The following is a 21,749-nucleotide window of genomic DNA, read 5'->3' on the forward strand; positions in this document are numbered from 1 at the left end:
TGGTTAGAAAGTACCTTGCGGCTCCCCGAAACTGGAGCCCGGTTCTGGGCGTCATGCACGCCAGGGTGTCCCAGCCCTAGACCTGCGCCCGGGTACCCTCTTGGGTTACCGCTCCTTGGGCCTACCATCTGCAGCAAACAGCCCTATGGCCCATACTAAAGAAGCGGTCGTGCTCTCACTGAACTATGGCGGAGTCTCCGTGTCCTGGCCCCCTCTCCGCCCTTTCTTCTGTCTGCCTCAGCCTCAGCCTCCAGCCTTGACGACCTTTCTAGATCTGACTTGTTCCTTATTAGTTGTTCACCTTATCATTCCATATGGTGATGTCGTAGTTGTCCCATTGAGGCTGTGCTGGCTGGGTGGACTGTGCGCCCCGAAGGGTCTGGGGCTTGGCTACGCGCTTGTTCCTTCCGCGGAGACTACTTTTGATTCTGCTTGTCATTTTGCTCCCCACTACCCGTCTAATGTCATGCTCCTCGGCTGTTTTCTAAGCGACCCTGTGCCCCTCGCTTTCGGGCGACTCGGGCGCGCGGGAACTCCCCATACTCCAGAATACTACACTACAATATGATTCAAACGCGTTAGACAAGAAACCTTCCCGAACCATGGCGCGCCTTTTCTCTTGCGAGCAGGGGGGAAATGGTAAACCAGAGTCTCTTTCTCTTGGCTCCGCTATTCTGCCTTGTCCTGGCCTGACTCACAGACGGGTCCCGCGCTACTATAGACCGGAGGTTATAGATCGGAACTGCATACAAATAAACCATCAACAATTTCAATATTTCAATATTAATATTTTGAGATATCGCTATTATTACCAGTAAGAAAAAAAAAAGCTAATCCAGCCATTCACCCATATACCATTACTATTATTATCGTCGATATCGTGTGAAACGGTCGCACGAACTATAACTCGGCCCCCAAATTCCGCACTATACTTAGCACTCCTTCAGCCCGGATCATCCACTGCTTATTGTTCCTTGGCTGGTTACTTTGCAATCTATTCTATTCTCGTCATGAGGGTTTTTTTATTGGGGTTCGTGGTCTGGGCTGTTCTTTGTTTCTTTTCTGCCCCCATTTCTTACGGGCCGCTGGGTTAGTGAAGCTGAAGATATAAGTTATGTACCTACATATAAGGTGTGCGGCTGGGATGATATGTGGGGGTACTGATTCCGCTACTGTAGCTGAGGTGTTAGAAGCTAGTACATTTTCAATAATGTGATTTCTTTTGTCTTATTTCTTTAGCGTCGCAGGAGGAGTGAGTCACTGGGTTGGGTTCCATATCTTCGATATACGATATGCATACCCGCTCATCATAAACTTAACATGTGGTCATACGGTCAGTCGATTGACTCACAAGTGTGCATACTCTGGGCAAGTTCCAAGTTACTTGGCATAGTGATTGAAATCCTACTGAGAATGAGAGACCAATGATTGGATAGAAAATACATATTGACTGGTGCTATGAATATGTTCTGAGAAACCCGCCGTAATTATAATCGTACAACCGTGCAGATTAGCGGTAACCAGAGAGCTCTCCCAGAGCTGAACTACCAGCAGCTGAGAAGATGCAGATGCCCCAACGCCGTTTCGCTGAGTTCCTTGGACAATGCAAAGGCTCAGAGCCTAGAACAAGGAGAAGAAGAAAAAAAGACGAGGTCGGTTGCAACGAAAAAAATAGCCAGGTCGGCTGATGATGCGGAGGAAGTATTTCATGAGTGCCCTGAGGGGCGGTGTCAAGGGATATCATATCGCAAAGAAAGACAAATGGCGTCATAGCCATTGGGAGGACTGAGTCCCATGTGGAGCGATGTACCATGCCATTGAAGACTTCGATGGTGGCGTTCACAAGACGAATGGAAGACAGCTCTCACCTTGACTCCTGAAGAGTCTTTCGATGAAGGGGTTTGGAAAGTTACAGGGGCAAGACTCGCGACGGGTCTTTGAGGAAGCGCCTACGGTATGCGGCTATTTCGGCGGCCACAGTGTCAAAGTCTTTCACCTTATCACGTCGCATGTCGTTGATGATCTCTTTCAGTCCAGCGAGATAGTTTTCTTTTTCTTCTTCGGTCTCACCCTCTCGGACGGCGCCCATTTGGACGAGAATTTTGTCGTCTGTTGAGGTTAATGGTTCTGTAGTCAGCATGCGAACAGGGCAAAACCGCAGAAGATGAACGAAAGAAAAGTGAGGCAGGAGTATGCAGGCAGACAAAAAGAAAGGAGACCAAAAGGTGTAATAGGCCAAAGGGGACTCCGGGGCGAGAAAAGGTGTTGCATGTTGTTCATGTCGACGCACCGCTTAGAGTCATGTCCCGAAAATGCTGACACTCGCAGGACCGGTCATTACAGACACCACCGGCCAGTTCGTAGGGGCACAGGTATTGCATTGAATCAATGTTATGACTGTAGGTTAGCGAACGGTGACCGCTCGAAACGTCTTCAGCATAATTGGGGTGATAGCGATAAGCCTTGAAGTTTCGTAGAGGACTTTTGTATGGGGTGAATCTCTTCCCCAAGCTGGCGGATGATTCCTGAGTCTAGATAGGAGTTAGTATGGTTCACCCAATGTTTCCTCTGGGAAAGATGGTGTTCATACGCCAAGAACGCCAACTTGCGAGTCCGACCGGGGCAATTGGTCTGGCACCTGGTGATCGTTCGTTAGTGCTTCATCGGCTTGAGTGATATCAATCGAAGGCGCTGAGGTTGCTGTGTTTTCTACGGAAGCTGGAGGAGATGGAGGAGCTGGACTGAACGGAGGAGGACTGTAGCTAGAGCCTTCGGATTGAGCATCAGCATCAGGCTCAGGTGGCTCATAAGCATCAGATACCGCCGAAATTTCACGACCGGACCGGTCGTTATCTTCATGCTGTACTGTGTGCTGATCGGCAGGCTCTGGGTCAAGGTGGGTTGCAGCAGATGGCGAGCTCGCCGACTCGGATTCATCCGAAGAGTCAATGTCCATGGATTCTGAGAACTCTGGGACATTTTCGGGAATATCGGCTTGGACGGGGGCTCTAGCAGGTTCATCATCGTTAGACGAACCAGATTCATCGCTGCTACTGTCGTCAGACTCATCCATGGCTGACCCAGCAGAATCTGTCTGGTATGATGTCGATGTTTCTTGCGCAGGTTCTTGGGAGCCACGAGTATCTTCTGGCTCATGGCCAGAGTTATCCGGGATAACAGTACTCAAGTTAGGGGGAGATGATAGAGAAGCTATAGCAATAGTGAGTCAGAACTTGGACAATACATCTTGAATCCTTCCAGGTTCTAATTGGGCCTTACCTTCCGGTGCTGGTTCAGGGAGACGTTGCTTCTTGATTTCGGCCTGTCGATGAAGCTCATCCAAATCTTCTGATGATAATCCATTGATCTCATAGCTGAGGCGTTTCAATTCCTCCACGAGTTGATATCGACCTTCTCTTCCTTTGGTGATGTCTGCTATCAGTGCCTCAGCCTCTTGACGACAATCAGAAAGGCGAGACTCGGGCGAAGAAATTCCTGCGTCCAAATCGGGAAGCTCAGATTCAATGTGTTTCATGCGCAAAATTTTAGACTGCATGCTGTCCAGCTGCTTCTTATCCATTGCAGCAAGGACTCTGATGGATGAATCACGGAAGGAATCGATTATACCGGGGCGATCGGCGAGACAAGAAGTGGGAGGAGTGGCGACTGGGGTAGGTGCGATCGGGGTGTCTGCAACCGCAACCTCCAGAGCAAAGGGTTGTCCACTAGATGACGATGTTCCAGAGTCATCCACAGTGCGAGGTGACTGGGTTCGACTTGCAGTAAGTTTCGATTTCCGTCGTAGCTCTAACTCCGCAATCTTGCGGCGCATGGCTTGGATTTCCATATCTTTGAGTCTAATATCTCCTTGTTCACCCTGGCTGGAGGGGATCTGCGGGGTTGATGTAGAACCCCTGGTGATAGATGGCTGCGGCTGGATGGGTGCCTCGGGAGCGGTTGCGCTTCCCGATGGCGCTGGTTCCTCTCCAGGGCTGAAGTCTAGGTCCATGTTGTCATCCTCATCATCCCCATAGAGGGATTCATCGTCGCTAATTGCAATAACAAGTCTGTCGGTTGGGGTGAAATATCCAGATACTGGGGTGAAAGGCTTTTTGGGAGGAGCGACTGCTTCGTCAAAGTCGGATGCACGAGGTCGTTTGCGCTGTGAAGTTCGTGATACTGGGGTCGGGTCGACAGATACATCTTGAGGGAGTTCGGGAGCAGAACTTTCATCTGGCTCTTGAGCTGATTCAGTCATGACAAGTCCCGGGAGACCAGCAGACTGATTGAGCTCGGGCACAGGAGGTCGAAGGGGAAGCGGATGCTGAATGACTGGAGCTTGAGATTGAGGTGGCGACGAGACCGCGGCCTGGTCTAGCTGGGCTGCAAGTTGCGTCTTTCGCAGAGCGTTGCGCTTGAGTTCCTCGATTCGTTGTCTTGCCAGCTCGGTTTGAGCTTTGCTTTTTTCCTTCACCGATGGTTCCTTTGGCGCTGGGGGAAGTGCGCTAGACGGCGGGCTCGGTGCGGACTTTACACTACCTCCTGGCGAAGGTGCAAGTTTCGCAGCTTTCGCGGCCAGCATTTGCGCAATAAGTTCCTTTCTCTCCAGAGGTTTATCTGGGCCGGAGGGGGCAACAGCCGATGAGCTAGAATATTGTGAGACTGGTTTGCTTGTCTTCGCTGATACATTCTTTTCATTTGCTGTCCTGCTGGCCTCCAACTGTGGCTTAGGAGCTTCAATGGGTCGTGTGGACTTGGCAGCTCGGGAGTCGACCTTTACCGGGGCTTGTTCTGTTGACGTGACAACCTTGATTCCAACTTCCTCGTAGAGCTGTCTCAGGATCGCTGGGTTTATGCCCTCTGCAACCAACTCGTTGAAGCGAATGTTGTGAGGCGCCAAGCTGAGCAACGCTCCTTGAGCTTGGATCCGTAGCTGTGCAGCTGATTTCTGGTATTGAGGCGTGGCTATTGTTGCGGCGTGTGCGTTCTGCTTTTGCGACTGCATCACATGACGAACTGCGCCAGTGTCTACCGACATTGATAGAGGAGGATTGTATGCTTTGCAATGTTAGTAAAACAAACACGTAAAAATGAGAATAAAGGGAGTGGTACGTGATCCACTGCTCCTCCCGGAGCTTGCAGCTTCTCCTTCTTCCATTTCAGAATCCTGGCGCACAGTATGACGTTTCGACGGGCGTGATGCTTCCTCATTCTCTTCGCTGACTTCTCCCTCTTCCCTGCTGCTGTCTGCTTGTTCTAAAGCGTGGTTCACATTGGTAGTTGATGCGAGCGATTGTTGCAAGCCTGGTGGGTACATACTTGGATGTGCCGCGGGAGGATTGGAGGACCCTGTTGGAAGGAGAGGTGGGGGAAATCCCATTCCTGGGTAAGGCATCGGAGGGAAAGGAGGAGGTTGCGACGGGTCAAACTGATTGAAAAATGGAAATGGAGGTGGAAAGAAGAAAGCCTGGTTGGGAGTGCCACCTGGTCCTGCGAGCTGTGAATTCGTGTTGAAAGCTGCCATATTATTATCGATTTTCGGCGCAGTGTTCGGAGCAGGTGCACTCGGTGTACCGAAGTCAGCGCGATTGTGAGCGTTTGGGGGAATCATCGGTGCATATGTCGGCCACTGCTGAGCATAGTTCGGATGGCCACCGTAAGGTGGAGGTTGTTGATCAGACATGATGAGACCGTGTAGGGAGCGAAGTAAGAAATTATCTTCTGGTCGCAAAGGCGATAAGTCGTATGGAAAAGAGGTACTAATTTCAAAGCCGAAGTGTCATGACGACTGAGAGGTTGCGATTATTGTGGGAGTAGCGTTGTTAGGTCTCGAGAAAAAATATTCGAAACTTCAGCAATTTATCAGTCGTTATTAGGAAAGCGCTTGAGTAACAACCAAGTGAGACAAGAGATGAGCGACTAAATCTCGCAAAAGGAGATAGGGATGAACTGGAGAACGCGCCTCCGGTGCGCTCAGCGCCTCAACCAAAAAAGATCGAGCCGTTCACGTGACGAGTTCGTGCACGGACCGGGCCAGATCGGCGGGCGCCCGAGGAACGCAGAGTAAACAAACATCATCGATATCGGGGTGCGTCACTCCACTCTTCTTCTTCCAACTTGCATTTGACACTCTCTGCTTCTTACATTTACACCCTAATTTGGAACTTGACCTTGATTATGAGAAACACCACCCTACTTGAATAATGTGCTATTGAAACTACGACCGCCATGCTTCCCTCTCAATTGAATGCCTCGCCGAAGCGCGCCAGTCTCTTTGCGCGTCCATCACCCTCACAGACATCCCAGTCGCAAGGAACAAGGCCCAAGTCGGCTATTATCATACCTTCTAATGGACTAGAATCAGCAAGAGGCCACCTGCGAAACTCATCCGTCTCACAGCTGTCGCCAACCTTATCTTCGGCTGGAAACCGGGAACGATCGAATTCGGCGAAGAACAGTCCGTCCTCAGGAACATTCGCCCCCAGCTTTATCAAGTCGGAGGAGTTGCGTCGTGGAGCGGATCAAATCCGTGGGATTGAAGGAGACAACGACTTTTCGGGAAACAAATATGTCTGGCTACGAGACAATGAGAAGGCTTTTGTCCGGGGCCTTGTTTTAGAGGAGTTGGAAGGAGGCCGCATGCTAGTGCAGAGCGACGATGGCGACGTATGGATGCCCATGAGACACGTAGGAAGACATCTACTGACATTGGGATAGCAACGTGAGGTGGACGCGGACCAGGTCGACAAGGTTAACCCAGCCAAGTTCGACAAAGCAGATGATATGGCGGAACTTACCCATTTAAACGAGGCGTCTGTGGTCCATAACCTCCACACCAGATATCAATCGGATTTGATCTATGTTTGTTTCCCTCCCAAAGGCCATGTCGACGAGGGCTTGCAGCTGACATACTGGGCTTGCAGACCTACTCAGGACTATTCCTTGTAACGATTAACCCCTACTGTCCGCTACCTATCTACACCAATGAATATGTGAAGATGTACAAGGGCCGTGGGAGAGAGGAAACCAGACCCCACATCTTCGCCATGGCCGATGAGGCTTTCAGGAACCTTGTTGAGGAAGGCGAAAACCAAAGTATCCTGGTCACTGGTGAATCTGGAGCTGGTAAAACTGAGAACACGAAGAAGGTTATCCAATACCTTGCAGCTGTCGCCACCTCAGATACACCTTATGCCCGGTCCGGTGCGAAACAGATTACCGGTCTCTCGCAACAGATCCTACGAGCTAATCCAATTCTCGAGGCCTTTGGAAACGCTCAGACGGTCAGAAACCACAACTCGTCTCGATTCGGAAAGTTTATTCGCATTGAGTTCTCTCGATCTGGGCAAATAGCCGGAGCATGGATTGATTGGTACCTGCTCGAGAAATCACGAGTTGTAAAACCAAATTCTAACGAACGAAATTACCACGTTTTCTATCAGCTGCTACAAGGTGCAGACCGCAAAACCCGCGAGAAGCTTCTAATCGAGGATCTTCAAATCGAGGACTTTGCCTACACAAGAGAGGGAAATGACTCGATTGTAGGAGTCTCTGACCAAGAGGAGTGGAACTCATTGATCGAAGCCTTCCATGTGATGAACTTCTCCGAAGATGACCAGCTATGTATCTTGCGGACAATCGCTGCTGTGTTGCATTTGGGCAATGTCAGTGTGGCCAAGGCGAGTGTTCGTGCAGACCAAGCAGCGTTGGCGCCTGAGGGCTACTCAAGCGTGGAAAAGGCCTGTCAACTTCTCGGTATTGCCGCAGAACCCTTTGTCAAGGGCCTACTTCATCCACGAGTCAAGGCCGGCCGTGAATGGGTAGAGAAGGTTCAGACTCCTGACCAGGTTCGCATGGCCCTAGATGCCTTGTCCAAGGGTATCTATGAGCGTGGATTTGGAAATCTTGTTGCTCGAATCAACGGTCAGCTGGGACGGTCAATGGCCAGTGATGACAACTACTTCATTGGAGTCCTTGATATTGCCGGTTTCGAAATCTTCGACAACAACAGTTTCGAGCAACTTTGCATCAACTATACGAACGAGAAGCTACAGCAATTCTTCAACCATCATATGTTCGTCCTGGAACAAGAGGAATACGCTAGGGAGCAAATCGAGTGGCAATTTATTGACTTCGGAAAAGACCTGCAGCCAACAATCGATTTGATCGAGCTTACCAACCCTATTGGTATCTTCTCTTGTCTTGATGAAGACTGTGTCATGCCCAAAGCTACAGATAAATCGTTCACCGAGAAGCTTCATGGTCTGTGGGATCGAAAGACCCCCAAGTACCATGCATCTCGTCTCAACCAAGGATTCATTCTGACCCACTATGCTGCTGAGGTTGAGTACTCGACAAGCGACTGGCTTGAGAAGAACAAGGACCCTCTCAACGACAATATCACTCGCCTCTTGGCCACATCCAGTGAGCCACACGTCGCGAACCTGTTCTCGGACTGCGCAGACTCGGAGGAAGATGGTGGCAACCACCCAAGAAGCCGCGTGAAGAAGGGCCTATTCCGGACAGTTGCTCAAAGGCACAAGGAGCAGCTATCTAGTTTGATGGCTCAACTTCACTCTACTCATCCCCATTTCGTCCGTTGTATCTTGCCCAATCACAAGAAGCGACCAAAGATGCTACATGCTCCACTTGTATTGGACCAGCTACGGTGCAACGGTGTTTTAGAAGGTATTCGAATCGCTCGTACTGGGTTCCCCAATCGTTTGCACTTTGCGGAATTCAGACAGCGGTATGAAGTCCTGTGCCAACACATGCCCAAGGGCTACTTGGAGGGACAGAGTGCTGCCCGCATCATGCTGGAGAAGCTTGGTATGGATCGGGCTTGGTACCGAGTTGGTAGAACGAAGGTGTTCTTCCGGGCTGGTGTTCTTGCCGACTTGGAAGAGAAGCGTGACCAGCTAATCCGCACTATCATGTCGCGCTTCCAGTCTATCGCGCGAGGCTTCATCCAACGGCGCATCTCCAACAAACGACTGTATCGTGCCGAAGCTACTCGTATCATTCAGCAGAACTTCCATGTCTACCTTGAATTGAAGGGAAGCCCTTGGTGGCGCATGTTCTCGAGAATGAAGCCCCTACTGGGCGACACGAGAAACGCGAAGGAAGTTAAAAAGCGAGACGACAAGATCCTGGAATTAGAAGCCAAGATGAAACAGGATCTGGCAGGTCGACAGAAGTTGGACGAAGAGAGACGTCGAACTGAACTTGAGATTCAGAAGATCCAGCAAACCTTGGAGAGCGAACGTGCCCTCGCGCTGGATAAGGAAGAGATCTTCAAGCGTCTACAAGATCGTGAAGGAGAACTTGCTGAAAAGCTTGCCGGTGCGATCGCCGACCAGGAAAGTCTTGAAGAACAGCTAGACGAAATCGTTGATGCAAAGAAAAAGGCTGAAGAGCAGCTGCAACTTCGAATCACTCAGTTGGAGCAGGCAGGACTGATCATACAGACCTTGGAGTCGGAGAAGAACAGCCTGCAATCTCGACTGGAGGAATTGAATGGCAAGCTTTCCGAAACCGAAACCCAATTTTCAGGAAAGAATGAACAGATCCAAGGACTAGAACAGGAGATCAAGATGCTCCAAAGCCATCTCAGCTTGAAAGATCGCAAGCTTCAAGACTTGGAAGCGAAATTGTTGAAGACTGATCAAGACCTCGAGGTCAAGTTCGTCGCTACCTCCAAAGAACTCGAAAAGTCTCAAAAGCAAGTTCGTGATATTTCAGAAGAGAATCGGTCTATTCGTGACCAGATCGCCGAATTGTCTACCACTTCTACCGGCTACGAGGATCTTCTCCGCCGCAAGGAGAGCGAGATGGCTGTTCTCCGAAATGATGTCAAGAAACACGAAGAAGAGAAGAAGAGCATCGAAGCTGAGAAGACTTCGTTGTCAACACGCCACGACAACATGCAAGGCCGCCTTCGAGAAGTCCAAGCCGAGAGAGATGCCATGCGCTCTGAGAAGACTCAGCTTCAGCGTGAGGCTGCCGACCTCAAACGCCTTCTAGATGACAAGCGATCTGAGGATGCGGAGGCTGGAGAGAGCAGGAAACTCTTGGAGGAGCAGGTGCACGACCTCAAGGATCAACTCTTCCAGGCTCAAGCCGATCTCAGCCGTGAACGCCAATCACGAGACGACGTCCAGATGCTTTCTGAGCACAATCTTGCTCAGTTGACCCACAAGTACGACGAGCTCAACGAGTCCAAGATTACCATCGAGAAGGAGATGTATATTCAGCAAGACAGTTTGCGTCGGGCTACCGAGGCCAGACTCGCGGCGGAAATGACACGGAAAGAGTTGCAGGGGGAGCTAATCAAGCTTCGTGAGAGATTCACCGACGCTGAGACCGCGCGCATGAATGCCGAAGCCGAGATTGAGCGTAAGATCATGAAGCAGGCCGAGGAGCGCATGACCAGCTCGCGCAAGGACCTTGAGGAGAAGGCACGCCAGCTTGAGGAAGTGGAAGCGGAACGATCCCAGCTCTCTGTTCAAATCCAAGAGCTCATGCAAACAATTTCGGAATCTGACAACTTCCGTCTCCGCCATGACCAACACAAGGAGCGTCTTGAGCGAGAGCTTGTGACCCTTCGAGGCAGACTGACCGCGTCTGAGAATGATAACAGATCTCTTTTGACTAAGATCCAACAAAAGAACCTCGATATCGCCCGGTCAAACTCGAAGGCCAGTGATAGCAACAGACTTCGGTTGACAAATCTGCAAAAGGAGAAGGCTAGGTTGGATGAAGAGACCAAAAAATTGAGTCGCCAGCTAGAAGACTCCCAGGTCCAGATCACGTCTATGGAAAAGCAAAAGGAGAAGTTATCCTTGAGTCTGGAGGATCTTAACCACGAGGTCAACCGCGAGCACAAGACAAGCCGCAACGCTGAAAAGGCCGCCTCCACTGCCAACCTTCAACTCGCCGAGGCCAATCGCAAACTTGAGACGGAACGCCAGCTGCGCACTCAAGCCCAAGCCAACACTCGTCAAACTCAGGGCACTCTGGATCGGGCGAACAAGGAAATTGAGGACTTGCATCGCCAATTGATCCTGTTGCACAAGGTCTTCGAGCCCGAGGCTAGTGAGCCCACGCAATCCTGGGAGGCTGTTCAACCACACCTGTCGAAGCAGGTTAACTTGGCCCAAGTCCTTGAGACAGTGCAGAATAAGATTGGTGTCACCGAAGAGAAGTACATGAGAGCTGAAAGCCAGCTTGCTGAAATGCGCCGACGCCACGCGGATGAGATGAAGGAACTTGACACTAAGTACTCATCTTCCAAGCGTGCCTTCCTTGAAGAGATCGATCAGAATGAAGTAGCCAATAACCGTACCCCTGCTCACTTCAGGAAGAATTCCGAAGACGCTCTCAAGCGATTCTCTAATCCCACCACACCAAATCGGCGCTACAACGTTCACGAAGCGGCAAACGACTCTGCCCGCTCCGATCGCACCGTTGATACACAAGGCTACCAGAGACGCATGGATACGGCTGCTGAACTGGAAGAGCTGCAGAATAAGCTTCAGATGACTGAGATGCAGAACAAGCATCTCCAGAGCCAGATTGAACGCTCTACCCCCGGCGGTGATATCTGGCAGGATGAGAGCCCTTCCATCCGTCGTATGCAGCTCCTCGAGCGTGAGAACGGTCGCCTCCATGATCAACTTGATGACTCCTCTAAGAAGGTATCATCTTTAGAGCGAAGCATTCGCTCTGGAGAATTGTCCCTTCGTGATGTTCAGGCGAAATCGCACGAAGAACTTTACGATCTCATCAACTCACAGGAGCAATCTCGCCGCTCTCTGCTGAAGGTCCACAATGAGACTATGGCCGAGTTCGGTGATGCTAAGGCTCACTTCGAGAAGCTGAAGCGGGCTCGGGCAACACTGGAGGTTGAACTTCGTGATGCCCGGTCGGAGGCCCAGGAATTGCAAGTCGGCCGAGATCAAGACGCTGTCAGCCGCAACCAGCTTCTTCAAGAGTTCTCCGATCTCCAGATTCGTCTGGATGCCGAGTCATCCCGCTCTGCTGATCTCGAGTCAAGCCTCATGTTGTATAAGAGCCGCTCGGATGAGTACTTCAACAAGCTTGAGCAGGCCGAGATCGCTGTCATGAAGGCTTCGCGTGCCGAGCAATTTGCCAAATCCCAAGGCCAGGAGGCTGAAGAGACCTGTGCCCAAATCATGTCTGAGCGCAAGGAAATGGATGCTCTCGTCGAGGACTTGCAGCGACAGACCCAGTCCCTCGAGGCCCGGATGGAAGACCAGGCTGCCGAGCTCCAAGGTGCCTTGCAGGCTAAGCAGCGTCTTCAGAACGAGCTCGAGGACTACAGGAACCAGCGAGCCATTGACCTTGAGGATAAGGAGACGTCTATGGAACAGACTAGACAAAAGTACCAGAGAGAGTTCTCGACTCTCAACAACGAACTCGAGATGGAGCGTGAACGTGTTCTCAGTGGTCGTTCAGAGACTGCTCGTCTCCGCGAGGAACTCGAGGACCTTCGCAGCAAGTGGGACAATGAGGTTATCAATAGCTCGACATGGGCCAAGGAGAAGTCCCGCATGGATGTTGTCTTGCAGGATGTTACCAACTCTCGCGACGAGGCTGTCAATGCCCACAACGAGGCCCAGAGCAAGGTTGTTTCCCTCCTGTCCCAAGTCCGCACCCTTCGGACTTCCGTTGAGGATACTACTGCCGAGCGTGACTTGCTCCTGAAGGACAAGAAGATGCTCGAAGGCCGCCTGGCTGAGGCTGGCGAGCGACTAGAAGATCTCGCCAGAGGCGAAAGCCCATCTATGCGCAATGCTGCAAGCATGGACCGCGAGCTGCTTGAGCTCAAGTCCAGAATTGCCCAGCAGGAAGACGTTTCCGCTGCTGCAGTTGGCAAGATGCGTCGCGCTGATGCTTTGGCCACTGAAATGCAGAAGGAAGTTACTGCTGAGCGTGAAGCCAATGCCCAGCTCTTCAAGGAGAAGGCAGCTCTCGAGAAGTCGCTAAAGGAGGCGCAACTTCGTTGTGTTGATCTGGAAACCAAGAGCTACTCCTCTGGTAGCCAGGATGTTCGCTTCTTGCACAAGCGAATCAAGGAGGTAAGATAGCATACCCAGAGTCATTTCTACGTTTCATATTAACATGCCTGTTTAGCTGGAAACCCACCTCGAAGACCAGGAGAGCAAGCACAGTTCTGAGCAACGCTCCCTTCGCAACGTCGATCGTACTGTCAAGGATCTCCAGTCTCAAATCGAGCGACGCGACAAGATGAACACCCAGCTCACCGACGACATCAATAGAGCTCGGGATAAGATTGAACGACTCCTCGGCAATATCGAGGAACTCCAGCACAACGATTCGGACGCACAGCTACTAGCTCGTCGCGCTGAGCGGGAGCTTCGCGAGGAGCGCGAGAAGGCTCTACGTTTAGAGCGCGAGTTGGATGGCTGGAGGGCCACGCGGGAGCGAGGAGGCAGCACCATTGCCCGCAAAGTGACTTTCGGCGAGACTGGCAGCCATCGCGGTAATGGTGTCTATGCAAATAATGACATTCCCCAACGGCAACCCAGCAACACCAAGGGGTTCTTGTGAATAGGGTGTTAATTGATGTTTAACACACTAATCTGTCTGTCCGGAGTTGTTGCAGCCATAATCATGGATGGCATGTTTTTGTATTAATGTTAATGGCGTTTTGCGTGCATTTGAGGAAGGCATTGTTCCAGTCTTCTGAGCTGGCCTCGGTCTTGTTCATATTGTTTGGAAGGCCATGCGGCTTTTCTTTGGATATTTTCTGCGCTGAAGGTTCCTGTATTGGATGGTTGTTTTGCTGCATTTTGTTATTTTTCCATTGCGTGCTTAATAGTAAATACGCTGTATGACTGGACTAGGCTATCTACGACGATGAGAATGTAATGAGTCACCAACGCCTACTTCTGCCTTTGTTTAATGATTCTTCAACCTTCGTAGCATCCGTGAATAAGTTTTCAATCATCTCACTGACCTATGTATTTAGAGGCAGCAATTCATTTACTCCACTGTTCACTCTGTTTCTTTCTAGGTACTGCCAAAAGTGCAATAATAATCAGTCTCTTTGCGGCCTGGCTACCATACTAACGAGATAGGATATCAACAAGGATAGCAATGCCTGTGGTCCACCGTGTAAAGCATATATATTCGATCACTTGCACATCAGAATTTCCTAAAGACAATTCGATTCGATTCCAGCGCAAATCTTTGGCAGTTGGATAACTCGAAGAGAGAAACGGAAATTCGTTTATTGCCATGGATCAACATAACGAGTGAAGTAGCTGCATAGTCGAGGTGAGAAGGAGGGCACGTGATAACCGCGCGGCAAGCGGCAATTAGCGCGAGACTTCACCTCAAGCTTCGAGCTCATGATTTCCTCTTCGGATTCCTCCCTGCCAACGCCCCCCGATACCCGACTTTTTTCGGGTCGCTGACTTGGTCAATACTTCATCATGGTGAGAACAGTTCCCGATATGCAAACTGCACGAGGAAACGTCGACGTGCAATCCGGGTCACAATTTGCTAACCAAACCCCCGCTATGTAACAGGCCCGAAACAGCGAGAAGGCACAGTCTATGCTATTCCGCTTCCGAGCGCAGCAAGCAGCAGACCTTGGAATTATTGACATTTCACGCACACGACGCCCCAAGGCTATCACAACCATCGACAATGTGCCAACCTGCGAGCGTTGGCGCGGTCAGGTCGTCAAAGAGATTTCCCGCAAAGTATCGCGCATCCACGAACAAAGTCTGAGCGACTACCAGATCCGCGATCTCAACGATGAAATCAATAAGCTCATGCGGGAGAAATGGGCTTGGGAAATGCAGATCCGTAATCTGGGCGGACCGAACTACATGCGCGGATCAAATCGGGTTTACGACGACGAAGGGCGCGAGATCCCGGGCGGAGGCAAAGGGTACAAATATTACGGCCGTGCTCGGGAGTTACCTGGCGTTAAGGAAATGATTGAGGCTGCGGTCCGTCGCGCGAAGGGCCCAGCTGAGGAAGAGGACACCGCTGGCAGAGGTGGAGATATTGCGACGAGGAAGGTTGATGCCAATTACTTTGGTTATGGCCTCGATGAAGAAGATGGGACGCTGCTGGCATATGAGAAACAGCAGGAGAAAGAGGCCGTTGAGCACTTGCGTGGTCAAGGGGAGGATGATGCTGAAGATGGCTGGCAATCTCTACCTGGTGATGCTGGCGACGGGGTCGAATGGAGACTTCCCACATTAGAAGAAGTGCAAGAAGAGCTCGTGGATAGACGGCGGCGCCGTCTTCTGGACAAGATTTCTTGATCCAGACGTTCCCGGTGTCCACACTTCTTTGATTTCATTTGTCTGCTTTACCTTGGGACGGGCGTTACGGGTGCTTCTGCAAAATATTCACATCACAAGCATTGCTTTCTGTTCGTAATGATACTCCATTACTTTCCCCAACGATTCATCATTAGCCCCAAGAGGGATTTGTTATATGTTCAGTATTTTACAGATTGCTAGTTACATCGGGTTTGTTCTTTCGAGTGACCCGTTCGACCTTCAAGGCCTGTGTCATGCTCAGGCGTGTTACCTGCTCAGGATCGTCCCGTCGTCGTTCTTCCTCCTCGAGGTCATCAATCAAAAACCGACCGAGATCTCCTTGCCTCCATTTTTGGATAAAATGAATGGCTGCCCCGTCCAAATTTGGTATGCCTCCCTTGCTCAGCAGACCAGTTTGGCGCGCAAAGCTTTCAAGCAAAGGAACGACCTCGTTGGTCGGTTCTGACCAACGTTTGTAGACCTGCGGGTCATGCAAGTTGATATGATACAATAGATAGTCTACCAATGTGACTGGCGATATGACGTTATCCTTGACACAGCCACAGAGTGCCAGCTTAAGCATACTTTCTGCCTCGGGGACATAGGGCATAAAGACTCCCGGTGTATCAAGAACGTAGACATGAGACCCGCTCTCTCGTTCGATAATTTTAACCTGGGTGGCTATCTTGCGTGTGATACCAGGCTGTTGGCCAGTCTTCAGAGCCTTAGCTTTACCGACGCCTGCGTTGCGCAAGTTGTTGATCAGGGTGGATTTGCCGACATTGGGCATTCCGACAACCAGCACTCGACAGCTGACAAGCTTATCGGGAGCTTCGGCATCGTTTCGGAGGTGTTTGATGATCTGGCTGACATCCTGGCGGGCAGATGAGCTTGTGAAGAAGACGGCGCTCTTTGGATCGAAACTTTGTAGCTTGCGCTCTGTCTGAACATTTCTGTTAGAATCGCACCGTTTTGATACTTTGAGGAACCGTCAATTGCAACTCACTTGTTTTTGAGCAGAGGATTTGGGAATCCCACCCAGATCTCTCTTAGTATAAACAACTATGCGCCTCATTTTGCCCAAAGCTTCTTCGAACATTGGGTTTATTGAGGTGACCGGGGCTCGGTAGTCACGACATTCAACAACATAGTCAATGCTTGCCAGCATATTTTTCATCTTGGTCAGACCGGCTCGGTGATGTCCCAGGAAATAGGACCTGGGGATAGCCCCATAATGGGGAAAGACACTGCGTGGCACGAACTGGGCCATGGTAGCGCGTTGAGGGTGTATAATGGTTCAGTCTGGTAATGTGCGATTCATTTTAGTCAGAGCTGTTGACTATCGGTCTCAAGGGACTGATTATTTGGACAGTTGTGATAACCGGTTAAAGTTGGAACGGAAAAATCCGTCAAAATGCCCAGGGCGGAGAGATTGGCGGTGAGGACCATACATCGACATCAGTTACCCCTGAGGTTGCAAGCAACTTTTCTATGTTAAATGTAGCTGTCGAGCTGTCGAGCTTGAAATTAAGGACCAGATGTATCTTGCCATTCTATACGGAAAAAAAAAAGTTTTGTCGGACAACCTTGCTATCTTGATTCCAACACCATCTTGTGACAGCTCTAGCAGAGTCATTTCCTTTTATTATGCCATACAAGAGTCTATAGCTCCCTATTAATATATATGATATGACCTGATATAAAATAACAGATATTTGATCATTGTTTGCTGATTTATGAAGGAATAAAGTCGAGTTGCCTCGTTTCTGCCTTGTTTGCCAGGCCAACATGAGAAGTTAACGTTGAGGTAGTTGGAACATCCATCCTTGGTCGTCAGTTCTCTTCTCCGTTTTACTCACCCTCGTTACTCTTCTGTTCTTCTTAGATATTGTAATACTACCATTTGTCTAGCCACAAATGTCACTAATATCGGCCTTTCGACCACGCTCTACAAGAGTCTCCTCCATTCGAGACACAAGCCGTGCCAGACGACGTAGGCGGCCAAGCAGACAAGAGCCTTCGGAATTTGATTCAGAAGGTCATCTTCAAGACCCAGATGCCCACTCAATCATTACACCCTCAAAGCATACACCAAAGCCTCTACGGATGTTACGAGGCTCAGTGGCAGCTGGTGGTCCGCTTCGTCCCTTCCGTCTAGTGAAGCAGGACATTGCCAACCTCCGTCGGCGGTATGTGTCTGACTGGACAGTGTTCAATCAACTGGTATTTGCCAGCGCAGTCTATGTTTTCTTTACAAATCTTCTACCAGGAATCACTTTTGCGAGTGATCTATACGTCCTGACTGGCAAGAGCTGGGGAACTATTGAAGTCGTCTTGAGCACTGGGTTGTGCGGAATCATATTTTCACTGTAAATCACCCTGAATGACTCAAAGCCAGGGATGACTGACACTCATATACAGATTTTCAATCCAACCCCTCACAATCCTTGGCGTGACCGGTCCTTTCTCGGTCTTGGCTGAGAATATCTACTCATTATGTGAAGAGGTTTTCAAAGTGCGTGAAATATGACCAACCGCTTTTTCATTTTCGAGTTCGCTTTTCCTAATAACGATCATCAGATTCCTTTCCTACCATTCATGGCATGGTCCCTGATACATTCCGGCTGGATGCACTATATCCTAGCGATCATCAATGCCCACGACTGGACAATGCGCTATGTGACGACCTTCGCAACGGAGATTTTCTCTCTCCTCAACAGTATTATCTATTTCCACAAGGCTATCCAAGAGCTTGAAAGAGCACATGAAAGTCTATCTTTCGCGGCATTTCTCTATGCCGTCATTGGTGCAGTCGGAACAATGCTCCTTGCTATCTTCCTATCCACAGCAGAGGGTTGGAAGCCACTATTTCACCGCTACATCAGACTAGGCCTGACTGAATATGCCGCTGCAATCTCCATCATAGTATTCATCGGTTTGCCATACGTGGGCGAATTGGCTGATCTTGATAAAATGACCTTACCGGTCAGCACATCATTTCAGCCAACATCCCCAGAGCGGGAGATCTTCTTCATCGAATTTTGGAAACTACCAGTCTCCTGGATCTTTGCTTCAATGATCCCTGGTCTAATCATAACGGTGCTTTTCTTCTTTGACCACGAGGTCAGCTCAATAATTTGCACCATTGATCGATATGGCACTCGCAAACCAGGTGGATTTGCTTGGGATATCATCTTACTCGGAACAACTACGGCTCTTTGTGGGATTTTGGGAATACCGCCTTCTAATGGTCTTCTCCCGCAAGCTCCGTTGCACTCTGAATCGCTTATGCATGAGGAAACAGAGACTGCAAGTGTCATCGTGGATGGCGAAGAGAAGATCGAAAGAAAGCAAGTCCGGCGTGTGTATGAACAGCGCTGGTCGACACTTCTTCATTCAGGGGCTATCTTGCTCTTTGTGAGCCCGCCGTTCATGAAAGTCCTCGGCCTAACCCCGACCAGTGTGTTGGCTGGGCTGTTTCTTTTTATGGGGGAGCAGAGCTTGTCGGTGAAGTATGAAGGCATTCAATGAAGGGAACCAAAATATTATGGACGCTAACCTTTTATCTAGCCCTATTCTATATCGCACTTTCTACCTTCTTACTCCGCCATCTGAGCTACCACCGCTCCCACAGTCACTGCACAAAGTAACGGAGCAAAACTCAGCCAATAGCCAGGAGATACCACCTCGCAACCCATCATATCTCCCAATACATCTCTACACGATATTGCAAATTTGCATAACAGTCGTGGTCTTCATCTTGACACTGACAAGAGGAGCACCCGCATTCCCAGTTTTGATAATCGCCCTCGTGCCCTTCCGTCTCCTGATAATGAAACGCTGGTGGCCGCGTGAAGTGCTCCGATTCGTGGATGCTTGGGCTTGTCGCGAGGGAACGCCAGAAGATGAAGAGGACGAAAAGTTGAACAAAAGTCGTACAACGGGTGAGGATTCTGGTGCCGATCAGCTATTCGGCGAAGGTACCCGTCATAGCCATTCTGGGGCCCATGATGCATCACCACGAGCTGAACCATATACCGTATCACAGCAACGAAATGGCAACAATATGGAGCTCGCAGATCAGAGGGCGTGGGGCATGAGCAGCGATGAAACGAACCACGAATGGATCGAGCTTGGTGATCAAGCCTTCCCAGATGAAGAGCTAGGACGACACAGATAGATGAGACTTGTTTCAACAGTGATACAGACGAAAACATACCATGAAAGGGAATACTGCTTTCTATTCATATCCTGGTCACATAAAAATATCATACCTCCTTCGCCTTTGCCCGGTGAGCATGAACAATAGGCGACCAAGGGAAGTGACCAAGGGGCACAGTAAAGAAGCCATTACTAGTATCCGCGATACCAGCAAAGGCATTCCACCACGCAGCAAAGGCAGCAAATATACCACACAGTCCGCCGGCTTTTTGAACTGCAATAAGAACCTCGCCGTGGGAGCTGCATTGGATATGTGCAATGCCAAGTAGGAGGTAGTTCATGTCCAGGAAGAAGAATAAGAGGAACATTGCAAGACTGGACCGTAGTGTGCAGAGGAGCATTAAGGTTGTGAAAATGAACCAGGCCTATCAAAATATTCATCAGAACTATTCTGAATATACCCACGAGTAGATACCTACCAGCATGAATAATCCCATCAACGTCTCATTATGACAAGTCCCACCAGCACCTTTCGCAGAATCGGTAGGCTCAAGGTCCGAAATTAGAGCAAACGTAATCCAATAGGCGCCATAAGAGCAGAAAGACGTTGCACCGAAGGTATTGCCAACGGCCATTTCCCTGCAATCGTTACTCCAACCCCCTCGAAAGATATCAAGAACTTCAAAGAACATAACATACCACATCCCAGCCAAAACCTGAGCAATACCCCCATAATTCAAAGCCAGCGAAACACTAATACCCGAAGCCTGAATGCCTCCCACATTGAGATTTATGCAATTCGACAGAAAAGACGTAAGCGCGAAAGCACATAGACCCAACGGAGCCGGATTGGCGAATTTTCGTACGTCAACAATGGGAGCGGGTTGATTGATATTGCATGTACTTGTATCATGTCTATATTGGGGATTGCGAGCCTCGGGCGTACTCGACTTTAACAAGGAATAGTCATGGCTAAGTTGCGAGACGACTGGTGAGCCCATTGAGTCTCGGATGCATGGTCCGCTATGGTGGTGTGTCTGGGTTTCTGTAGAAGGGGCTGGATGTTGCACCTCTTTGATGTTGATTATATGCTCCATTAATGATAATGATAATTTTGGATATCCGAGAGTAGAGCGGGGTGTTCGTGTCGAAGTATATAATATAAGTTTCAGAAATTGTAAGTGACAAGTGATATGAATAGGTAGTCCCGAGGGCAGGAATTTAGAACAATGAAGATAAGAACGGTGTGCTAAGAAACGGGGTATAGTCCGGGGTTTGCAAGGTAAATATCACTTTTTTCCACCCACCTGCCCACCAGCCTAACCAAATCCCGACTATGATCATTTTTCTCCACTACCGAAGCACGCGAGGTATACTATTTCCTACACGGCACTCAGACCTCAGACCTCGCTGGGTCCGGGAAAGTACGCGGAAGCCCGCGGGTTTCATCATGGGAGTGTGTTCTGGCTGGATGCCGAGCCAGTCAGTGCAAGGATTTTCCGACTATGATTCATGTTTGGGCGTGTCGTGCGGAGGTATCCGTGAGCCTGGATTGGAGGGGAGGTTAGGGCACGGGTAGTGCCGCGTGCATTTGGAAGTTAATCGTTGGGAGTTCTCAAGTCTGGAACTTGAAATAGCTTGAGTATGGGACATTAGGTTTATTTTTGGAATTTTTGAGAGCTGTGTCTGCTCTTTGCTTTCAATTGAATTTGGTCACTACTACTTTAGTGGCGTTCAATTGCTACTTAGTCGGGTTCGAGGTAGAGGTTACTTGTAGCAAGAAAGACGCGAGGTAAGTTATACTACCATGAACAAACCCCTTTCATCAACGTAATCCACCCTTAATTTCCCGGCCCCTTTGAGAGTATCTACTAAGATCGGCATCTCATATAGTTCTAAATTGATGTCATTCTAAGCAGACGTCGAGGCATAGCCACTGTATTCACTCATGGTCCAGACTAGGCAAGAACGGCATGAATAATTTGCAAATGTACATCATTTCGTCAATAGATCAATAAAATATACTAGAAGTAATGGACATCGGCAGTGTTCTTCAACGGAGGGCGGCGGCTTCCGCAAAACGTAATATCTGTGACTAAGAGTCTTCCTATTCGGGACAACCTCGGGAGGCTTGACCAGTTAGGGCATTTGCAGGCTATGGACTATGGCCTCGTATATGCTTCTCTTTTAGTTTCTGCACGTCACCTGCTCTATGACTTGGAAGCTTAGCACTATATCTAATGCTGTACTCAGAAGCCTAGA

General features: G+C 49.7%; 6 protein-coding genes across 6 annotated transcripts; 3 read left to right on the plus strand and 3 right to left on the minus strand.

Moving 5' to 3' along the window:
- Positions 1–1,909: 1,909 nt before the first annotated feature.
- Positions 1,910–5,683, minus strand: N7508_002014 (uncharacterized protein; the record flags this gene model as incomplete). Its single annotated transcript, XM_058460080.1, has 6 exons — positions 1,910–2,109; positions 2,291–2,531; positions 2,591–3,210; positions 3,280–5,058; positions 5,113–5,256; positions 5,320–5,683. The coding sequence occupies 6 exons, from the start codon at positions 5,681–5,683 to the stop codon at positions 1,910–1,912; spliced, it is 3,348 nt and encodes a 1,115-aa protein (XP_058323612.1).
- A 545-nt stretch (positions 5,684–6,228) lies between these two features.
- Positions 6,229–13,593, plus strand: N7508_002015 (type II myosin; the record flags this gene model as incomplete). The annotated part of the gene is made up of 4 exons (XM_058460081.1): positions 6,229–6,666; positions 6,718–6,861; positions 6,924–13,100; positions 13,156–13,593. 4 exons carry the CDS (start codon positions 6,229–6,231, stop codon positions 13,591–13,593), a joined length of 7,197 nt encoding a protein of 2,398 aa, XP_058323613.1.
- An 887-nt stretch (positions 13,594–14,480) lies between these two features.
- On the plus strand, positions 14,481–15,326 carry N7508_002016 (pre-mRNA-splicing factor ISY1; the record flags this gene model as incomplete). Its single annotated transcript, XM_058460082.1, has 2 exons — positions 14,481–14,483; positions 14,577–15,326. 2 exons carry the CDS (start codon positions 14,481–14,483, stop codon positions 15,324–15,326), a joined length of 753 nt encoding a protein of 250 aa, XP_058323614.1.
- A 187-nt stretch (positions 15,327–15,513) lies between these two features.
- On the minus strand, positions 15,514–16,596 carry N7508_002017 (putative GTPase MTG1; the record flags this gene model as incomplete). The annotated part of the gene is made up of 2 exons (XM_058460083.1): positions 15,514–16,269; positions 16,333–16,596. The coding sequence occupies 2 exons, from the start codon at positions 16,594–16,596 to the stop codon at positions 15,514–15,516; spliced, it is 1,020 nt and encodes a 339-aa protein (XP_058323615.1).
- A 647-nt stretch (positions 16,597–17,243) lies between these two features.
- Positions 17,244–19,506, plus strand: N7508_002018 (uncharacterized protein; the record flags this gene model as incomplete). Its single annotated transcript, XM_058460084.1, has 4 exons — positions 17,244–17,695; positions 17,748–17,841; positions 17,907–18,838; positions 18,897–19,506. 4 exons carry the CDS (start codon positions 17,244–17,246, stop codon positions 19,504–19,506), a joined length of 2,088 nt encoding a protein of 695 aa, XP_058323616.1.
- Positions 19,507–19,594: 88 nt separating this feature from the next.
- On the minus strand, positions 19,595–20,488 carry N7508_002019 (acetate uptake transporter family protein; the record flags this gene model as incomplete). Its single annotated transcript, XM_058460085.1, has 3 exons — positions 19,595–19,912; positions 19,967–20,126; positions 20,187–20,488. The coding sequence occupies 3 exons, from the start codon at positions 20,486–20,488 to the stop codon at positions 19,595–19,597; spliced, it is 780 nt and encodes a 259-aa protein (XP_058323617.1).
- Between the last annotated feature and the right edge of the window lie 1,261 nt (positions 20,489–21,749).

This window comes from Penicillium antarcticum (assembly GCF_028974205.1).
Source record: "Penicillium antarcticum strain IBT 31339 chromosome Unknown utg000002l_segment0_segment0, whole genome shotgun sequence".
Taxonomy (NCBI): domain Eukaryota; kingdom Fungi; phylum Ascomycota; class Eurotiomycetes; order Eurotiales; family Aspergillaceae; genus Penicillium; species Penicillium antarcticum.